This window comes from Trachurus japonicus, chromosome 4, assembly GCF_045865225.1.
Source record: "Trachurus japonicus isolate A0001 chromosome 4, Traja_1.0".
NCBI classification, from domain to species: domain Eukaryota; kingdom Metazoa; phylum Chordata; class Actinopteri; order Carangiformes; family Carangidae; genus Trachurus; species Trachurus japonicus.
In genome coordinates this window covers 35194333-35206454 of record NC_140910.1, presented here as the reverse complement: position 1 = coordinate 35206454, position 12122 = coordinate 35194333, and the positions used below count along the sequence as shown (strand labels likewise).

At 45.3% G+C, this 12122-nt stretch overlaps 1 protein-coding gene across 1 annotated transcript; it reads left to right on the top strand.

Moving 5' to 3' along the window:
- The first annotated feature begins 7206 nt into the window (after positions 1-7206).
- On the top strand, positions 7207-10121 carry LOC146989339 (E3 SUMO-protein ligase ZBED1-like). The gene is made up of 5 exons (XM_085773196.1): positions 7207-7677; positions 7816-8465; positions 8548-8613; positions 8927-9141; positions 9802-10121. Exons 1-5 carry the CDS (start codon positions 7207-7209, stop codon positions 10119-10121), a joined length of 1722 nt encoding a protein of 573 aa, XP_085629322.1.
- The last annotated feature ends 2001 nt before the right edge of the window (positions 10122-12122 follow it).

Here is a 12122-nt window from a genome sequence, read left to right as displayed (position 1 = left end):
AATCGGATGAAATCTCTAGGAGGAGTTCGTTCAAATAGGAAAAAACTACAAATCAAAATGGCGGACTTCCGGTTGGGTTTAGGGCGTGGCTCCAAGAGGATTTTTTGTGTGTCTCCCCATGTTCTATAACCCCACTAAATTTCATGCATGTAGGTGAAACACAGAAGTGGGGCTCGCCGTTTCCAACTTTCTAGGGGGCGCTATTTAGCCATTTTGGCACATCCATTTTGAACGACTTTATCAGACAAAACGTTTTACGTGTCCACGTGTGCGTGCCAAAAATCGTCCATTTTTGAGCATGTTCAGGGGTCCGTATTTGCGTTTAAAATTGAGAGCTCCTCCTCTCCTCTCCCCTCCTCTACTCTCCTCTCCCCTCCTCTCCTCTCCTCTCTTCTCCTCTCCTCCTCTCAGTATATTTTTGAACTGTTATTTTCTGTTGTACTTTGTAGTTTGGCCTTGGTGTCTCCACTCTCTCTGTGTTTCCGTAGATCCACCGGAGCTCCATCTCTTTGCACCAGCCGCCACCTGCATCGCCCCCCCCCCCCCCCCGTTCCCCTGCTGTTAGACCGGCCTCCCCTCCCTTCCCATGGACCAGTCTGCCATCCAGTCCTCCCCATTGAGCTGGCCAGCTCTCCCTGTTTGACAAACTGTTTGTAAAAACGGGCTATACAAATAAAATTGCCTTGCCTTGCCTTGCCTGTTGAGAGTGTTCTCACATTTGGCATCACTGTTTGGTTTGGGAATGTGTCTGCGGAGGAAGAGAGGCAGCTAAACAAGGTGGTACGCACTGCATCTAGAATCATTGGATGTGAGGTTCCATCCACATCTGAGATCTATGAGGCCAGGCTGCAGAAGAAAGGCGTTAAGATTTTAAAAGACCCCTCCCACACAAAGACTGAGGAGCATAAAATCCAGAACAACCCGACTCCAGAAAGAGCACATACCCACAAACTGTCAGACTTCTCAACACCTCAGAAATATTATTTTAAATACTATGGTCCATTTAGAGGGGCAGGGTATTGTTTTAATGTGCCTATTTATTACTTTTGTGCACTTTATTCTGATTTTATTATGTACTGTATTGGGTGTATGTTGTGATTTTATGTCAGTGTGTGAAGCCCACTGAAACAAATCCCAATCAACAATGTTGTTGACATGGCAAAGTATTGAAACAATAAATATCTTGAACTTGAACTCTTGAACTTGAAAGTGTAACCAGGGAGAGGGATGTCTGCAACTTCCTGCTCAACCTCCTGGCACGACAACCCAACCCAGATAACCAGAGGAAAACGGCCGAAGGGCATGCACAAACTCCAAAACATCAAAAAGGTGCAGCAGAGCTGTTACTGTAACTATGACGACAGCTGAGCCTATTGTGCTGTTGATGCTACTTCAGATGATGGTTCAGAGCAAAGGAAGCATTACTCTGAAATTGTGTTTTTCTCTATTCTTCAATAGATCAAGGTGTTTTCAACCATCCTGTATGACCACAGAGTTGTGACAGACATTCAATCAGGGAGCAGGATAACAAATAACCAACAGAGAACAGCAAACATTTGGTGACTCCTGTCACCCAGAGGAGGTACTTTGTTAAAATAGTCTCCGTAATTTTATTATAAGATTACCTGAATGTAGATTCATCTTGCGCCACAGGCATAAACGATGATGAAGGCTGTGAGTGGAAAGAACATGTATTCAGTGATGAAAGGTCAGAGTAGCAAGATTACTGACTTATATCCACTGACACTGACTAAACGAAACTAACCAACCAACTTGCCAGAAGACAACTTTTGCTTGTACTGTAGTTTCCCCTCAGATACTCTTGACTAAAGTCTGAGTGACTCCACTGACAGAGGCCGAAACTGATAGAAATTCCTCCAGATTCTTCTCAGTCTTGTGGAAAATAAATATTATTTCCTTACTCATTCAGACACTCCACATCTATCACACACTTCTATGCCGACATCTCTGAATATCTGTTTTCCATGGCCTGCTCTGGGTCGAGCCCTGACTTCTGTCTGAAATATTGGTACACTGGTTCATCTCTCACCTTCATCAGCTTTGAGTTGTCGTCAGACGACTCTGGGTTTGTCTCCACTGTGTTTGTGTCCTGTTTGTCATCGGCGCCACCTGATGGGAGGACAAGACACAACAGGTGTCAGAAATCAGTGTTTACTCTTCCTCAGGTCTGAGTCAACCTGAGCAGCTGGTACAAATATCTGCTACTGTGTCAACTCAGACTGTAATGTACAGGAAATGTGTAAACTGATGGTATCTGTCTTTATTCAGTGAAACTCACCAGCTGCAGCTTCATTCAGTGATGATGATGAACCCTCTGAGCCCTCCGCACCTTCCACAGCAGGAGGCTGCAAACTCACTGAGAATGTTTATGAAGCATGAAAATCATTGGGTTAAAATTCATATTTTGTTTTCATTTATAAAGTTTAATTGTAAACAAAACATAAATATCAGACCAATTTACCAACAATCTGTCTTTGTGAAACAATAAAGTAAAATGTGATAAAATATATTGTACTTTTTGATTCATTCAGCGATCACATATTCAATTATATTTTAAAATTCTGTCAGTACCTTCTAGTCTGAGTCAGGAATAACAACAAGCACTTGAGCTTTAACCAGCACGAGTTCTTCATCGTTAAACACGAGTTACAAGGTTCAATCATTAGTGGCATCATGTTTATATAAGAAGGGCAACATTTCAGTATTTGAAAACATCTTGACAGTCAATCTTCTTCGAAATCCAGCTGACCATGTGGTAACCCTGTGCTGGCAGCTCAACATGCTCAGACAGATTGTATTGAAAGCAGATTGTTGAACAGATGTGTCAGTACTCACAGGTTTTGTCTCTGGAAGCTCTATTTACTTCCTGTACCCCAACCCTGAAGAGATAAACACAAAAGTTCTAAAGTCAGTGTAAAGAACAATAAGATTTATTTCTAGAGGGTTTCCAGGGGCGCGGCCTGCCGCCGACCCTGCGCTCACCGTTTGTTTGTTTGTTCGAGTTTTTAAGCTTGTTTAATGTTTATTTTGAGCAGTTCTTTTGTTAAGTGATTTGTTTACTTATTTGATGCACTTTGCACTTTAAAGCCGCAATGAAATACGCTCTGCTATGGACATTATCCTGCCTGCTGGCGTTTACGCCGGGAAGCAGCTCAACAAGCCATGCTCCCCTCGTATATACTCGGGAACACCTGCTGTCGTTATGCATCCTACCGGCAAGCTGTGAAGAAATTCGGTGGCCAGTCAGATGGACAGAGAGGGGAAGCAGGAAAGAGAGGAAAAAGTGTGGATCAAGAGGAGGCGTGAGGCATCGGCTCTGGAGACGCCGGAGAAGACACCCTCTTCCTGTCATAACTCTGTCAAATGTACGCTCGGTAAGCAACAAACTCGATGAACTGATGCTACGAGCTAAGCATGACTGTGAATTCAGACAGAGTAACCTTGTATGCCTGACCGAGACGTGGCTTAAAGACCACCATGTAACTCCAACTCTGCCAGGCTATATCACGTTAAGAGCAGACAGGAATAGTGTTGGGCGATTTTGACATTCTCAGATCGTCCCAATCGCCCTCCCTGGAGATCGCCGATAGACCTATCTATCGCCGGGGGGGGGGGGGGGGGTTGGTGGCGGCGGCGGCCGTTCCACGTGTTCGTTCGACGGGGGGGGCGGCGGTGGCGGCGTATGAGTATGCCCTGCCCTGCTGTCATGCTGTCATGCATGCGCGCTTCTCTCTCTCTGTGTGTGTGAGGGCTAATAACGGAGAAAGAGCACTATGATCAATGAACGGAACGCTATTGCATTGGCGAAAGCCGAAAAATCTATTCATGGCGGACGTAATTCACCGGACGTCTTAGTGAACACCTCGTCGGGCTGTGACATACAGTTACAGGGCTGGCGTCGGCAGCCTAGTCACAGCCACAACACCAGCTAAACGTGTTTCCTCAAATTTGAGGCGGAGTGGCCTCCCTGTTCACCACAGAGATGTTCTGTGCGGTCATATGACTACCTGGCTCCGTCTGATTGGACGTCGCCAGTGGCTGCATTTGATTGGTGAAACACTGTCATTTGACAGAGTATATGTTGGAAGCAGCAAGCCAAGCGGCTTCATTAAAACAAAACAAACAGATTGCGCATTAGATCAATAAAAAAGTAGCGAGTATGTGTGTGTGTGTGTGTGTGTGTGTGTGTAAAATCGGCAAGAAAACAAAACATCGCCGATCGTCCTTCCAATCGCCAATAGACGATTGGATCGCCAATCGGCACAGCCCTAGACAGGAATGAGCGCAGCGCACGCAAATCCATCGGCGGGGGGCTATGCATGTTCATTGATGAGAGTTGGGCCACACAGTACAGCATACGGGAGCAAGTGTGTACACCGGAATATGAAATATTAACTGTCTCATTCCGACCCTTTTATCTCCCTCGGGAGTTTGGGCAGATCACTGTGATCCTCACTTACGTGCCCGGACCAAACAACGCAGCAGCAGAAGAGAGGATAGCTGATAGCTACAACGCGGCACTCGCTCGCTCCGCTGACCAGCCCGTTCTTATCCTCGGGGACTTTAATTCATGTAACCTGTCTGACCACTTGCCTAACCTTCATCAATACGTTGATTGCCCGACACGCTTAACTCGAACCCTCGACCGCTGCTATGGCAACATCTCTGAAGCCTATAAAGCAGTATGCGGACCACCCCTGGGAAGATCTGACCACAATGTGATCCATCTCCTGCCCAAATATAAAGCTGTGGTCAAGAGAATGAAACCTATCACGAAACAAGTCCAGGTGTGGACGGAGGAAAGTAAGAAGCAAGTCAGTGATGGGCTCGAGGACACGATCTGGGACGTTTTTTTGAAGCTTCTAAAGATGGACATGAACTCACAGATGTTATCACATCTTATATTAAATTTTGTGAGGATGTTGTGTGTGAAACAAAAACAGTAAGAATTTACGCAAATAATAAGCCCTGGGTCTCTAAACAACTTAAAATGTGTTTAAATGATAGGAAAGCAGCTTTTGCCTCTGGTAACACAGAACTGATGAAGGAAAAAAGTAGACAACTTAGAGGGAAAACACTCAAAGCAATAATTGAATACAAAAATAAAATAGAGAGCAAATTTTATACTGGCAACATAAAACAAGCCTGGGAGGGACTAAACACCTTAATGGGGAAAGATAGCAAAATGAGGGATAAAATCCCTGTCAATGATAGCCACCCTTTTGCAAAGGATCTGAATCAGTATTTCTCTAGATTTGATGTTGATGATAGGATGGAATGTGATGAGATCTGCAAAAACCTCCCTCCAAGATGATTAATTGACATAACAGAGGAGGCTGTTAGTAGGTGTCTTTCTAAATTGAAGCCAGCCAAGGCCACTGGCCCAGATGGCCTAAAAGCCCGCCTACTCAAAGATTGTGCCCCCCAATTAAAAGGAGTTTTCAGTTGGCTGTTTAAAACCCTTATAGTGACAGGTGTTCCAGCATCCTGGAAATCCTCAATAATAACGCCTGTACCAAAAAAGCCAGGGGCATGCAAACCTGAAGATTTTCGGCCAATTGCAATAACATCTAATCTCTGTAATATCATGGAGAGAGTCCTAGTTGACACCATGACCAACACCTTAGTGAATAGATTAGACCCATTGCAGTTTGCCTATAAAAGTAACAGAGGCACGGATGACGCTGTATTGACACTGACAGATTCCATATCTAAACAGCTCTCACGGCCTAAAGGATATGCTAGGGTCTTATTTATAGACTTTAGTGCAGCCTTTAATTCTGTAAAGCTATCTATTCTTTTGGAAAGACTGGCAGAACTTGATATTTCAGGGACCCTAATCCTATGGATAAGGGATTTTCTCTCCTGCCGCCCTCAGAGGGTACAGGTAAATGGCACTCTGTCTGACACGCTCACCCTAAGTACAGGATGCCCACAAGGCAGCGTTCTCTCCCCTGTGCTCTTTTCTCTTTTTACAAATGGTTTCTGTATTAATGAATGTGATATCAAATTGATTAAATATGCTGACGACATGGCCCTAGTGGGCCTTCCACAGACTGCAGACCCCTGATGACACTTGTTTTTTAACCCATGTTAGGACCCTAGAGGAATGGTGCTCAGAAAGCAAATTAGAAATTAATGTGACAAAAGCAAAAGAGGTGATGTTCTGCTCAAACCAAAAATTCTCCACAGCGCCACTCTTACTTGATGGCCAAACTGTGGAAACTGTCGAAACCTTCAAATACCTGAGAACAGTGCTTGATGGCCAATTGAAATTTGAAGGAAACACAGACTATGCATTTAAAAAATGTTCACAGAGACTCAACTTGCTGAGAAGGTTGAGCAGCCTGGGGGTCAGCCAGAAGATTTTAGAGCTGGTGTACACTACACATGTAGAGAGTGTGCTCACCTTCCATCTTCCTGTCTGGTTTGGTCACTTAAGTTGTAAATGTAAAACCAAACTAAACAAAATTGTGTCGAGGGCAAGCAAAATAGTGGGACGACCCCAAAAGTCACTAACAGAAATTTACACAGAGAGGACAATGAGGAAGGCCAGGAAAATTACAGCAGACAGCTCCCACCCCCTAACCAACCAATTCGAGCTCCTGAAATCCGAGAGACGCTACAGGGTCCCATTAGCTAAGGGAGCCTTTAAAAAATCTTTTATCCCCACTCGCCTCCTCAACTCAACATAAGTGATGCACTAACAACTGAACTGAACTTAACAACTGAACTGCTCTTAACTGTCTCTTTTTCCTAACTATATGTTTTAACTGTGTTTTTAACGGCATTCTTAACTGCTGTATGTTTTTAATGAAATTTTGTATCTTTACGGTGAGCCGAAGGCAAATTTCCACCATGGTGGATAATAAAGATTTATTGTATTGTATTGTATTATTGTATTGTATGACGGATGGAGAAAATGAAAGACAGATCAGATTAGGGGTGGGCAAAAATATCGATATAGCAATATATCGCGATACGTTCTCTTCCGATTCAATATCGATAGTCAAAGTTTGAATATCGATTTTAGACGGACTGTAAATCCAGAGCGACCTCCGCTCCGCGAGGTGTCGCTGTGCCGCTACCTCACTGCAAGGCGTTTGCACTCTTCTTCTCTTCCCACCCCCCCCGGCTGTTGCAGTGAGGTAGTGGAGCTGAAAAAAACAAAAAAACCAAGCAAGCATGGCAGGTAACGTTAAACTAGAGACGCCCTCGAACTTTAAGGCAGATGTTTGGAAGTACTTTGGATTCCAAAGGAAAGGAGAGCACACACGTGAGCTGGACAAAGACTATGCGCTTTGCAAACGCTGTTTCACTCCCATTAGATATTCGGGCAAGACAACAAACTTGCGAACTCATTTAGCACGTCACCACCCCGGCATATTTGTAGAGCCGCAGCTGCCGAAACCTGCCAACCCGAAGCAGACCACAATGGACCGTGCCAAAGTCCTCCCGTCCACTTCAGTTCGAGCCCGGGGGATCACGGAGGCGATGGTGCATTTCATTTGTAAAGATTTGCGCCCCTACAACGTTGTGGAGAACGCCGGCTTTCGGTGGATGATTCATACATTGGAGCCGCGCTACGTGATGCCGCAGCGTAAGTACATGGCTTACGTAGCCGTGCCGAAAATATATGACGAGGTGAAGGAGACAGTAAAAGCAGCTCTAAGCTCTGCGCCGAGAGTCGCGCTGTCATGTGACGGTTGGACATCACAAGCCACTGAGTCCTAAATTACAATAACGGCGCACCACATTAATGAGCAATGGGAGCTGGTGACACACGTGTTGCAGACGAGGGCGATATACGAGAGCCACACTGGCAGCAACATCGCTGATCTACTGAGAAGTGCAGTGGAGGAATGGGGCTTACTAGATAAGGACCCAGCTGTGGTCACGGACAATGCAGCGAACATGACCCTCGCAGCAGGGTTCGCTCACATCCTCAATTTGGCTTCCCAGCGCGCACTTAAATTACCAGCAGTCGCCCGCTTGTTGGGAAAAGTGAGGCGCATCATCAGCTTTTTTAGACGCAGCACCACAGCGAGCCATGTCTTAAAGGAAAAGCAAAAACTTCTCAGCCTGGACAAACACAAACTGATGACTGACACTGTGACCAGGTGGAACAGTGCACACGACATGCTCCAGCGCTTTCTTGAGCAACAGCCAGCCATCGCTGCTGCCCTGCTGTCAGGTGAAGTAAGAAAGTGTGAGAAGGACGTGTGTACCCTCACTGAAACAGACGTCACAGCTGCTGAAGAAATCGTGACAGTTATGAAGCCAATGAAGACTGCAACTGTTGCTATGGAAGAGGAGAAAACTCCAACATTATCAGCAGTTGCACCGGTCCATGCCCACCTGCTCAAAGATCTCCAAGAAAGCCCAAGTGATTCCAACTTGATAAAGGAAATTAAATCTGCCATATGCCAGGATCTTAAGAAGAGGTACTTGAACGAGGAGAGGGAGAGTCTTCATGTTTGTGCAGCTCTTGATCCCAGATTCAAGACACTGCCCTTCCTGTCCGAGGATGAACGCCAGGTCACCTATGCCAGGGTCATCACAGAGGCTGCAAGGTGCCAGGAGCCATTTCAGGTGAGCTAATCTATGGTATTAAATATTAAACCTCTTTAAATTGTCACAAGAATTTAAAAGAAAGGAATATGTAATTTTGACTTCCATGTCCAAATACTTACAAATATTTACTCTACTATACAACTATACAAATATTATGCTCTAAGACAAATTAAAAAGTATAATACCTGAAGCTTAAAATGCATAAATGCAGCAGGATATGTTGGTTAATATTTAAATTCAATTGACATGATTTTGTTGGCATTCTCTTGTCACTTTGTTGCATGGGCTTAAAATTCTTAATGTTAATTTCATATTATGTTTTTCAGCAGAGACTGGCTGGAAATGAGGAGACGGAGGAAGTGGTGATTGTGACTGAGAATGATGAGGAGGATGCAGTGCTGCTGATGACAGACGAGGACATAGACGGCAACGAGTGCAGTGAGGATCCTGTGGAAGAGGAGAGAGTTAACCCGCTGTCCACATCCAAAAAGAGATCAAGGGATTCTTGCAGCCTTGCAGACCTACTTGGTCAATCATATGCCTCGGGTCAGTATAGGAAATTTGAAGAACCCCTTCAGTCAAAAAAATAGGAGTATAGTGAAACTAACAACTTCAGCACATCTAAATAAATCTAAGGAAGCATTTTAGTGTTAATAACTGTACTTCTGTCAGGACCACTATGTCAAAATAATATTTATTTACTTGCACAAGTTTAATTTGGCGGTATGGTACTGTTCTGGGACCCCCTGCTCTTCCACGCGCTTGCGTGGAAAGCCTGAGGCAGGAAGAGCACCTCCCTGCCCTTCACGAGCCATCATGAACGGCATAAGCAGGGAGCGCAGCAGCAAAGAAAACCCAGACAGAGCAGAGCAACCAACAAGATACAATGACAGGAGGAGCTGGGGTGGAGGTGGGTTGCAAAAAAGCCGGCAGAGGAAGCAGCAGCAGCAAGGGAGGTGACGTCGGACTAGAGCAGTTTAAATAGCGCGCTCTGAATGCAGTTCCCCAATAGGAAGCAGCCACGGAGAGTCAGCTGAGCCATCAGCTGATCTGCACAGGTGATGACAGTTAGGCTGTGCTGATTAAGAGCTTGACGTCATGGCCTGCCAGAACTAACGCTACGCTTAATATTTATTATTCTACACAGTGCTCAGCCATTAATCTGTTGCTCTTTTTCCCCTACTATTTTTTCTTACACTGCTTCAGGTACTGCAAAGAAGTTGAAGACTCTGGAGGACCAGGCAGCAGAGGAGATGGAGAGGTTCAAGGAGGTTGCTCCAATGCCAATCAAAAAGGGTGCCAATCCACTGAACTGGTGGAAGGAGCATGAGACTGAATATCCTTTCTTGTCAACCCTTGCAAAGAGGTATCTGTGCATCCCAGGCACGAGTGTCTCTGCTGAGAGAATCTTCTCAACCGCAGGTGACATTATAACTGCACAGAGGAGTGCACTCACCCCAGAACATGTGGATCAGATTATCTTTCTTCACAAAAATCTGAAAACAAAAGAAGTCAAGTACAAGTAGACCCATTCATGTATGAGTATCTTGGCTACAAATTTTGTTTTGTTTAAATACAAATACTATGCACACTTTTTTATTTTTCTCATACATTTCAGCTCAGTGTGTTCAGTAACATTATAGTCCATCCATCCATTTTCATCCGCTTGATCCGGAGTCGGGTCGCGGGGGCAGCAGTCGGAGCAGGGATCCCCAGACTTCCCTCTCCCCGGACACTTCCTCCAGCTCTTCCGGGGGGACCCCAAGGCGTTCCCAGGCCAGCCGAGTGACGTAGTCACTCTAGCGTGTCCTGGGTCTTCCTCGGGACCTCCTCCCGGTGGGACATGCCCGGAACACCTCACGAGGGAGGCGTCCAGGGGGCATCCTATACAGGTGCCCGAGCCACCTCAGCTGGCTCCTCTCGATGTGGAGGAGCAGCGGCTCTACTCCGAGCTCCTCCCGGGTGACAGAGCTCCTCACCCTATCTCTAAGGGAGCGCCCCGCCACCCTGCGGAGGAAACTCATTTCGGCCGCTTGTATCCGGGATCCCGTTCTTTCGGTCATGACCCAGAGTTCATGACCATAGGTGAGGGTGGGAACGTAGATCGACCGGTAAATCGAGAGCTTTGCCTTTCGGCTCAGCTCCTTCTTCACCACGACGGACCAATACAACGACCGCATTACTGCGGCCGCCGCACCGATCCGCCTATCGATCTCGCGCTCCGTTCTCCCCTCACTCGTGAACAAGACCCCAAGATACTTAAACTCCTCCACCTGAGGCAGGAACTCTCCCCCAACCTGGAGGGTGCAAGCCACATTATAGTGACAGTAACATTATAGTGCTTCTGAAATACCTATGTATGCATAGACATTTTTGTTTTTTTACATACATTCAGTGAAGTGTTCAAACAGTGACACACAGTTCTTGTCCAGGGAGACAAGTGTGTGAACTTCATTTTGTCATTTAAGGTCAAAGGGAAGAAGCTGCACTTTATTTTGCATTTTCAATTTCAATGTGTGTGACACACTGCATTTTATTTTGAGTATTTAATCTAAGTTCAGAAGAAACATGATGCACTGAGGTTTCTTTTCAGTTTCCGTGTGTGGACAATGACCCACACTGCACTTTGTGTCATTGTGCTCAGGGAGCCTGTGTTTCAGACAGTGTGTTGTTCATGCAAATATGTTGTAACTTGTGCTTGTATAGTTACAATAAAATGGCATGGGTAACTTGAATTACATTTGCCTCAGTTTGTCCCGTGAATTATCACTATCATCTGATGTACATGCAACTCAGATTTTAAGATGCATAATGCATTTTACATTTTTCAGTGAACTATGTAGAATATCACAATATATCGCAAAATTTGAATATCGCAATATCGTATCGTATCGTGACTCAAGTATCGTGATGCGTATTATATCGTGAGGTCCTTGGCAATACCCACCCCTAGATCAGATAGGAAGCTATGAATTTATTCAGCTCACTGAGGAGGAAGTGGGTAGATGTCTCTCCAAAATCAAACCCAACAAAGCTCCTGGGCCTGATGGCCTCACAGGAAGGGTGCTTAAATCATGCGCACAGCAGTTTAGGGGGGTGATCACTCAGCTGTTTCAGACCTTACTGAATAGTTGCACCTTTCCAACCCAGTGGAAAAAATCCACAATAATACCTGTACCCAAAATCCCTAGGGCTGGGGCTCTTAAGGACTTTAGACAGGTGGCTCTCACTCCCCTCTTGGCCAAATGTATGGAGAGAGTGGTCAGCACCCATCTTAGGCTCAACGTCAGTGACCAGCTTGACCCCTGTCAGTTTGCCTATAGACCACACAGGGGCACAGAGGATGCAACCGTTACCCTGGTGAACTATATAGCAAAACATTTGCAACCAGAAAACACTGGCTCAGGTTCTTTTTATTGATATATGTTCTGCTTTTAATACTATGCAAAATGACATTCTTTTAGATAGACTTTTTATGATGAATGTGAATGGCGGGCTGATTCACTGGATTAGATGTTTTTTAACTG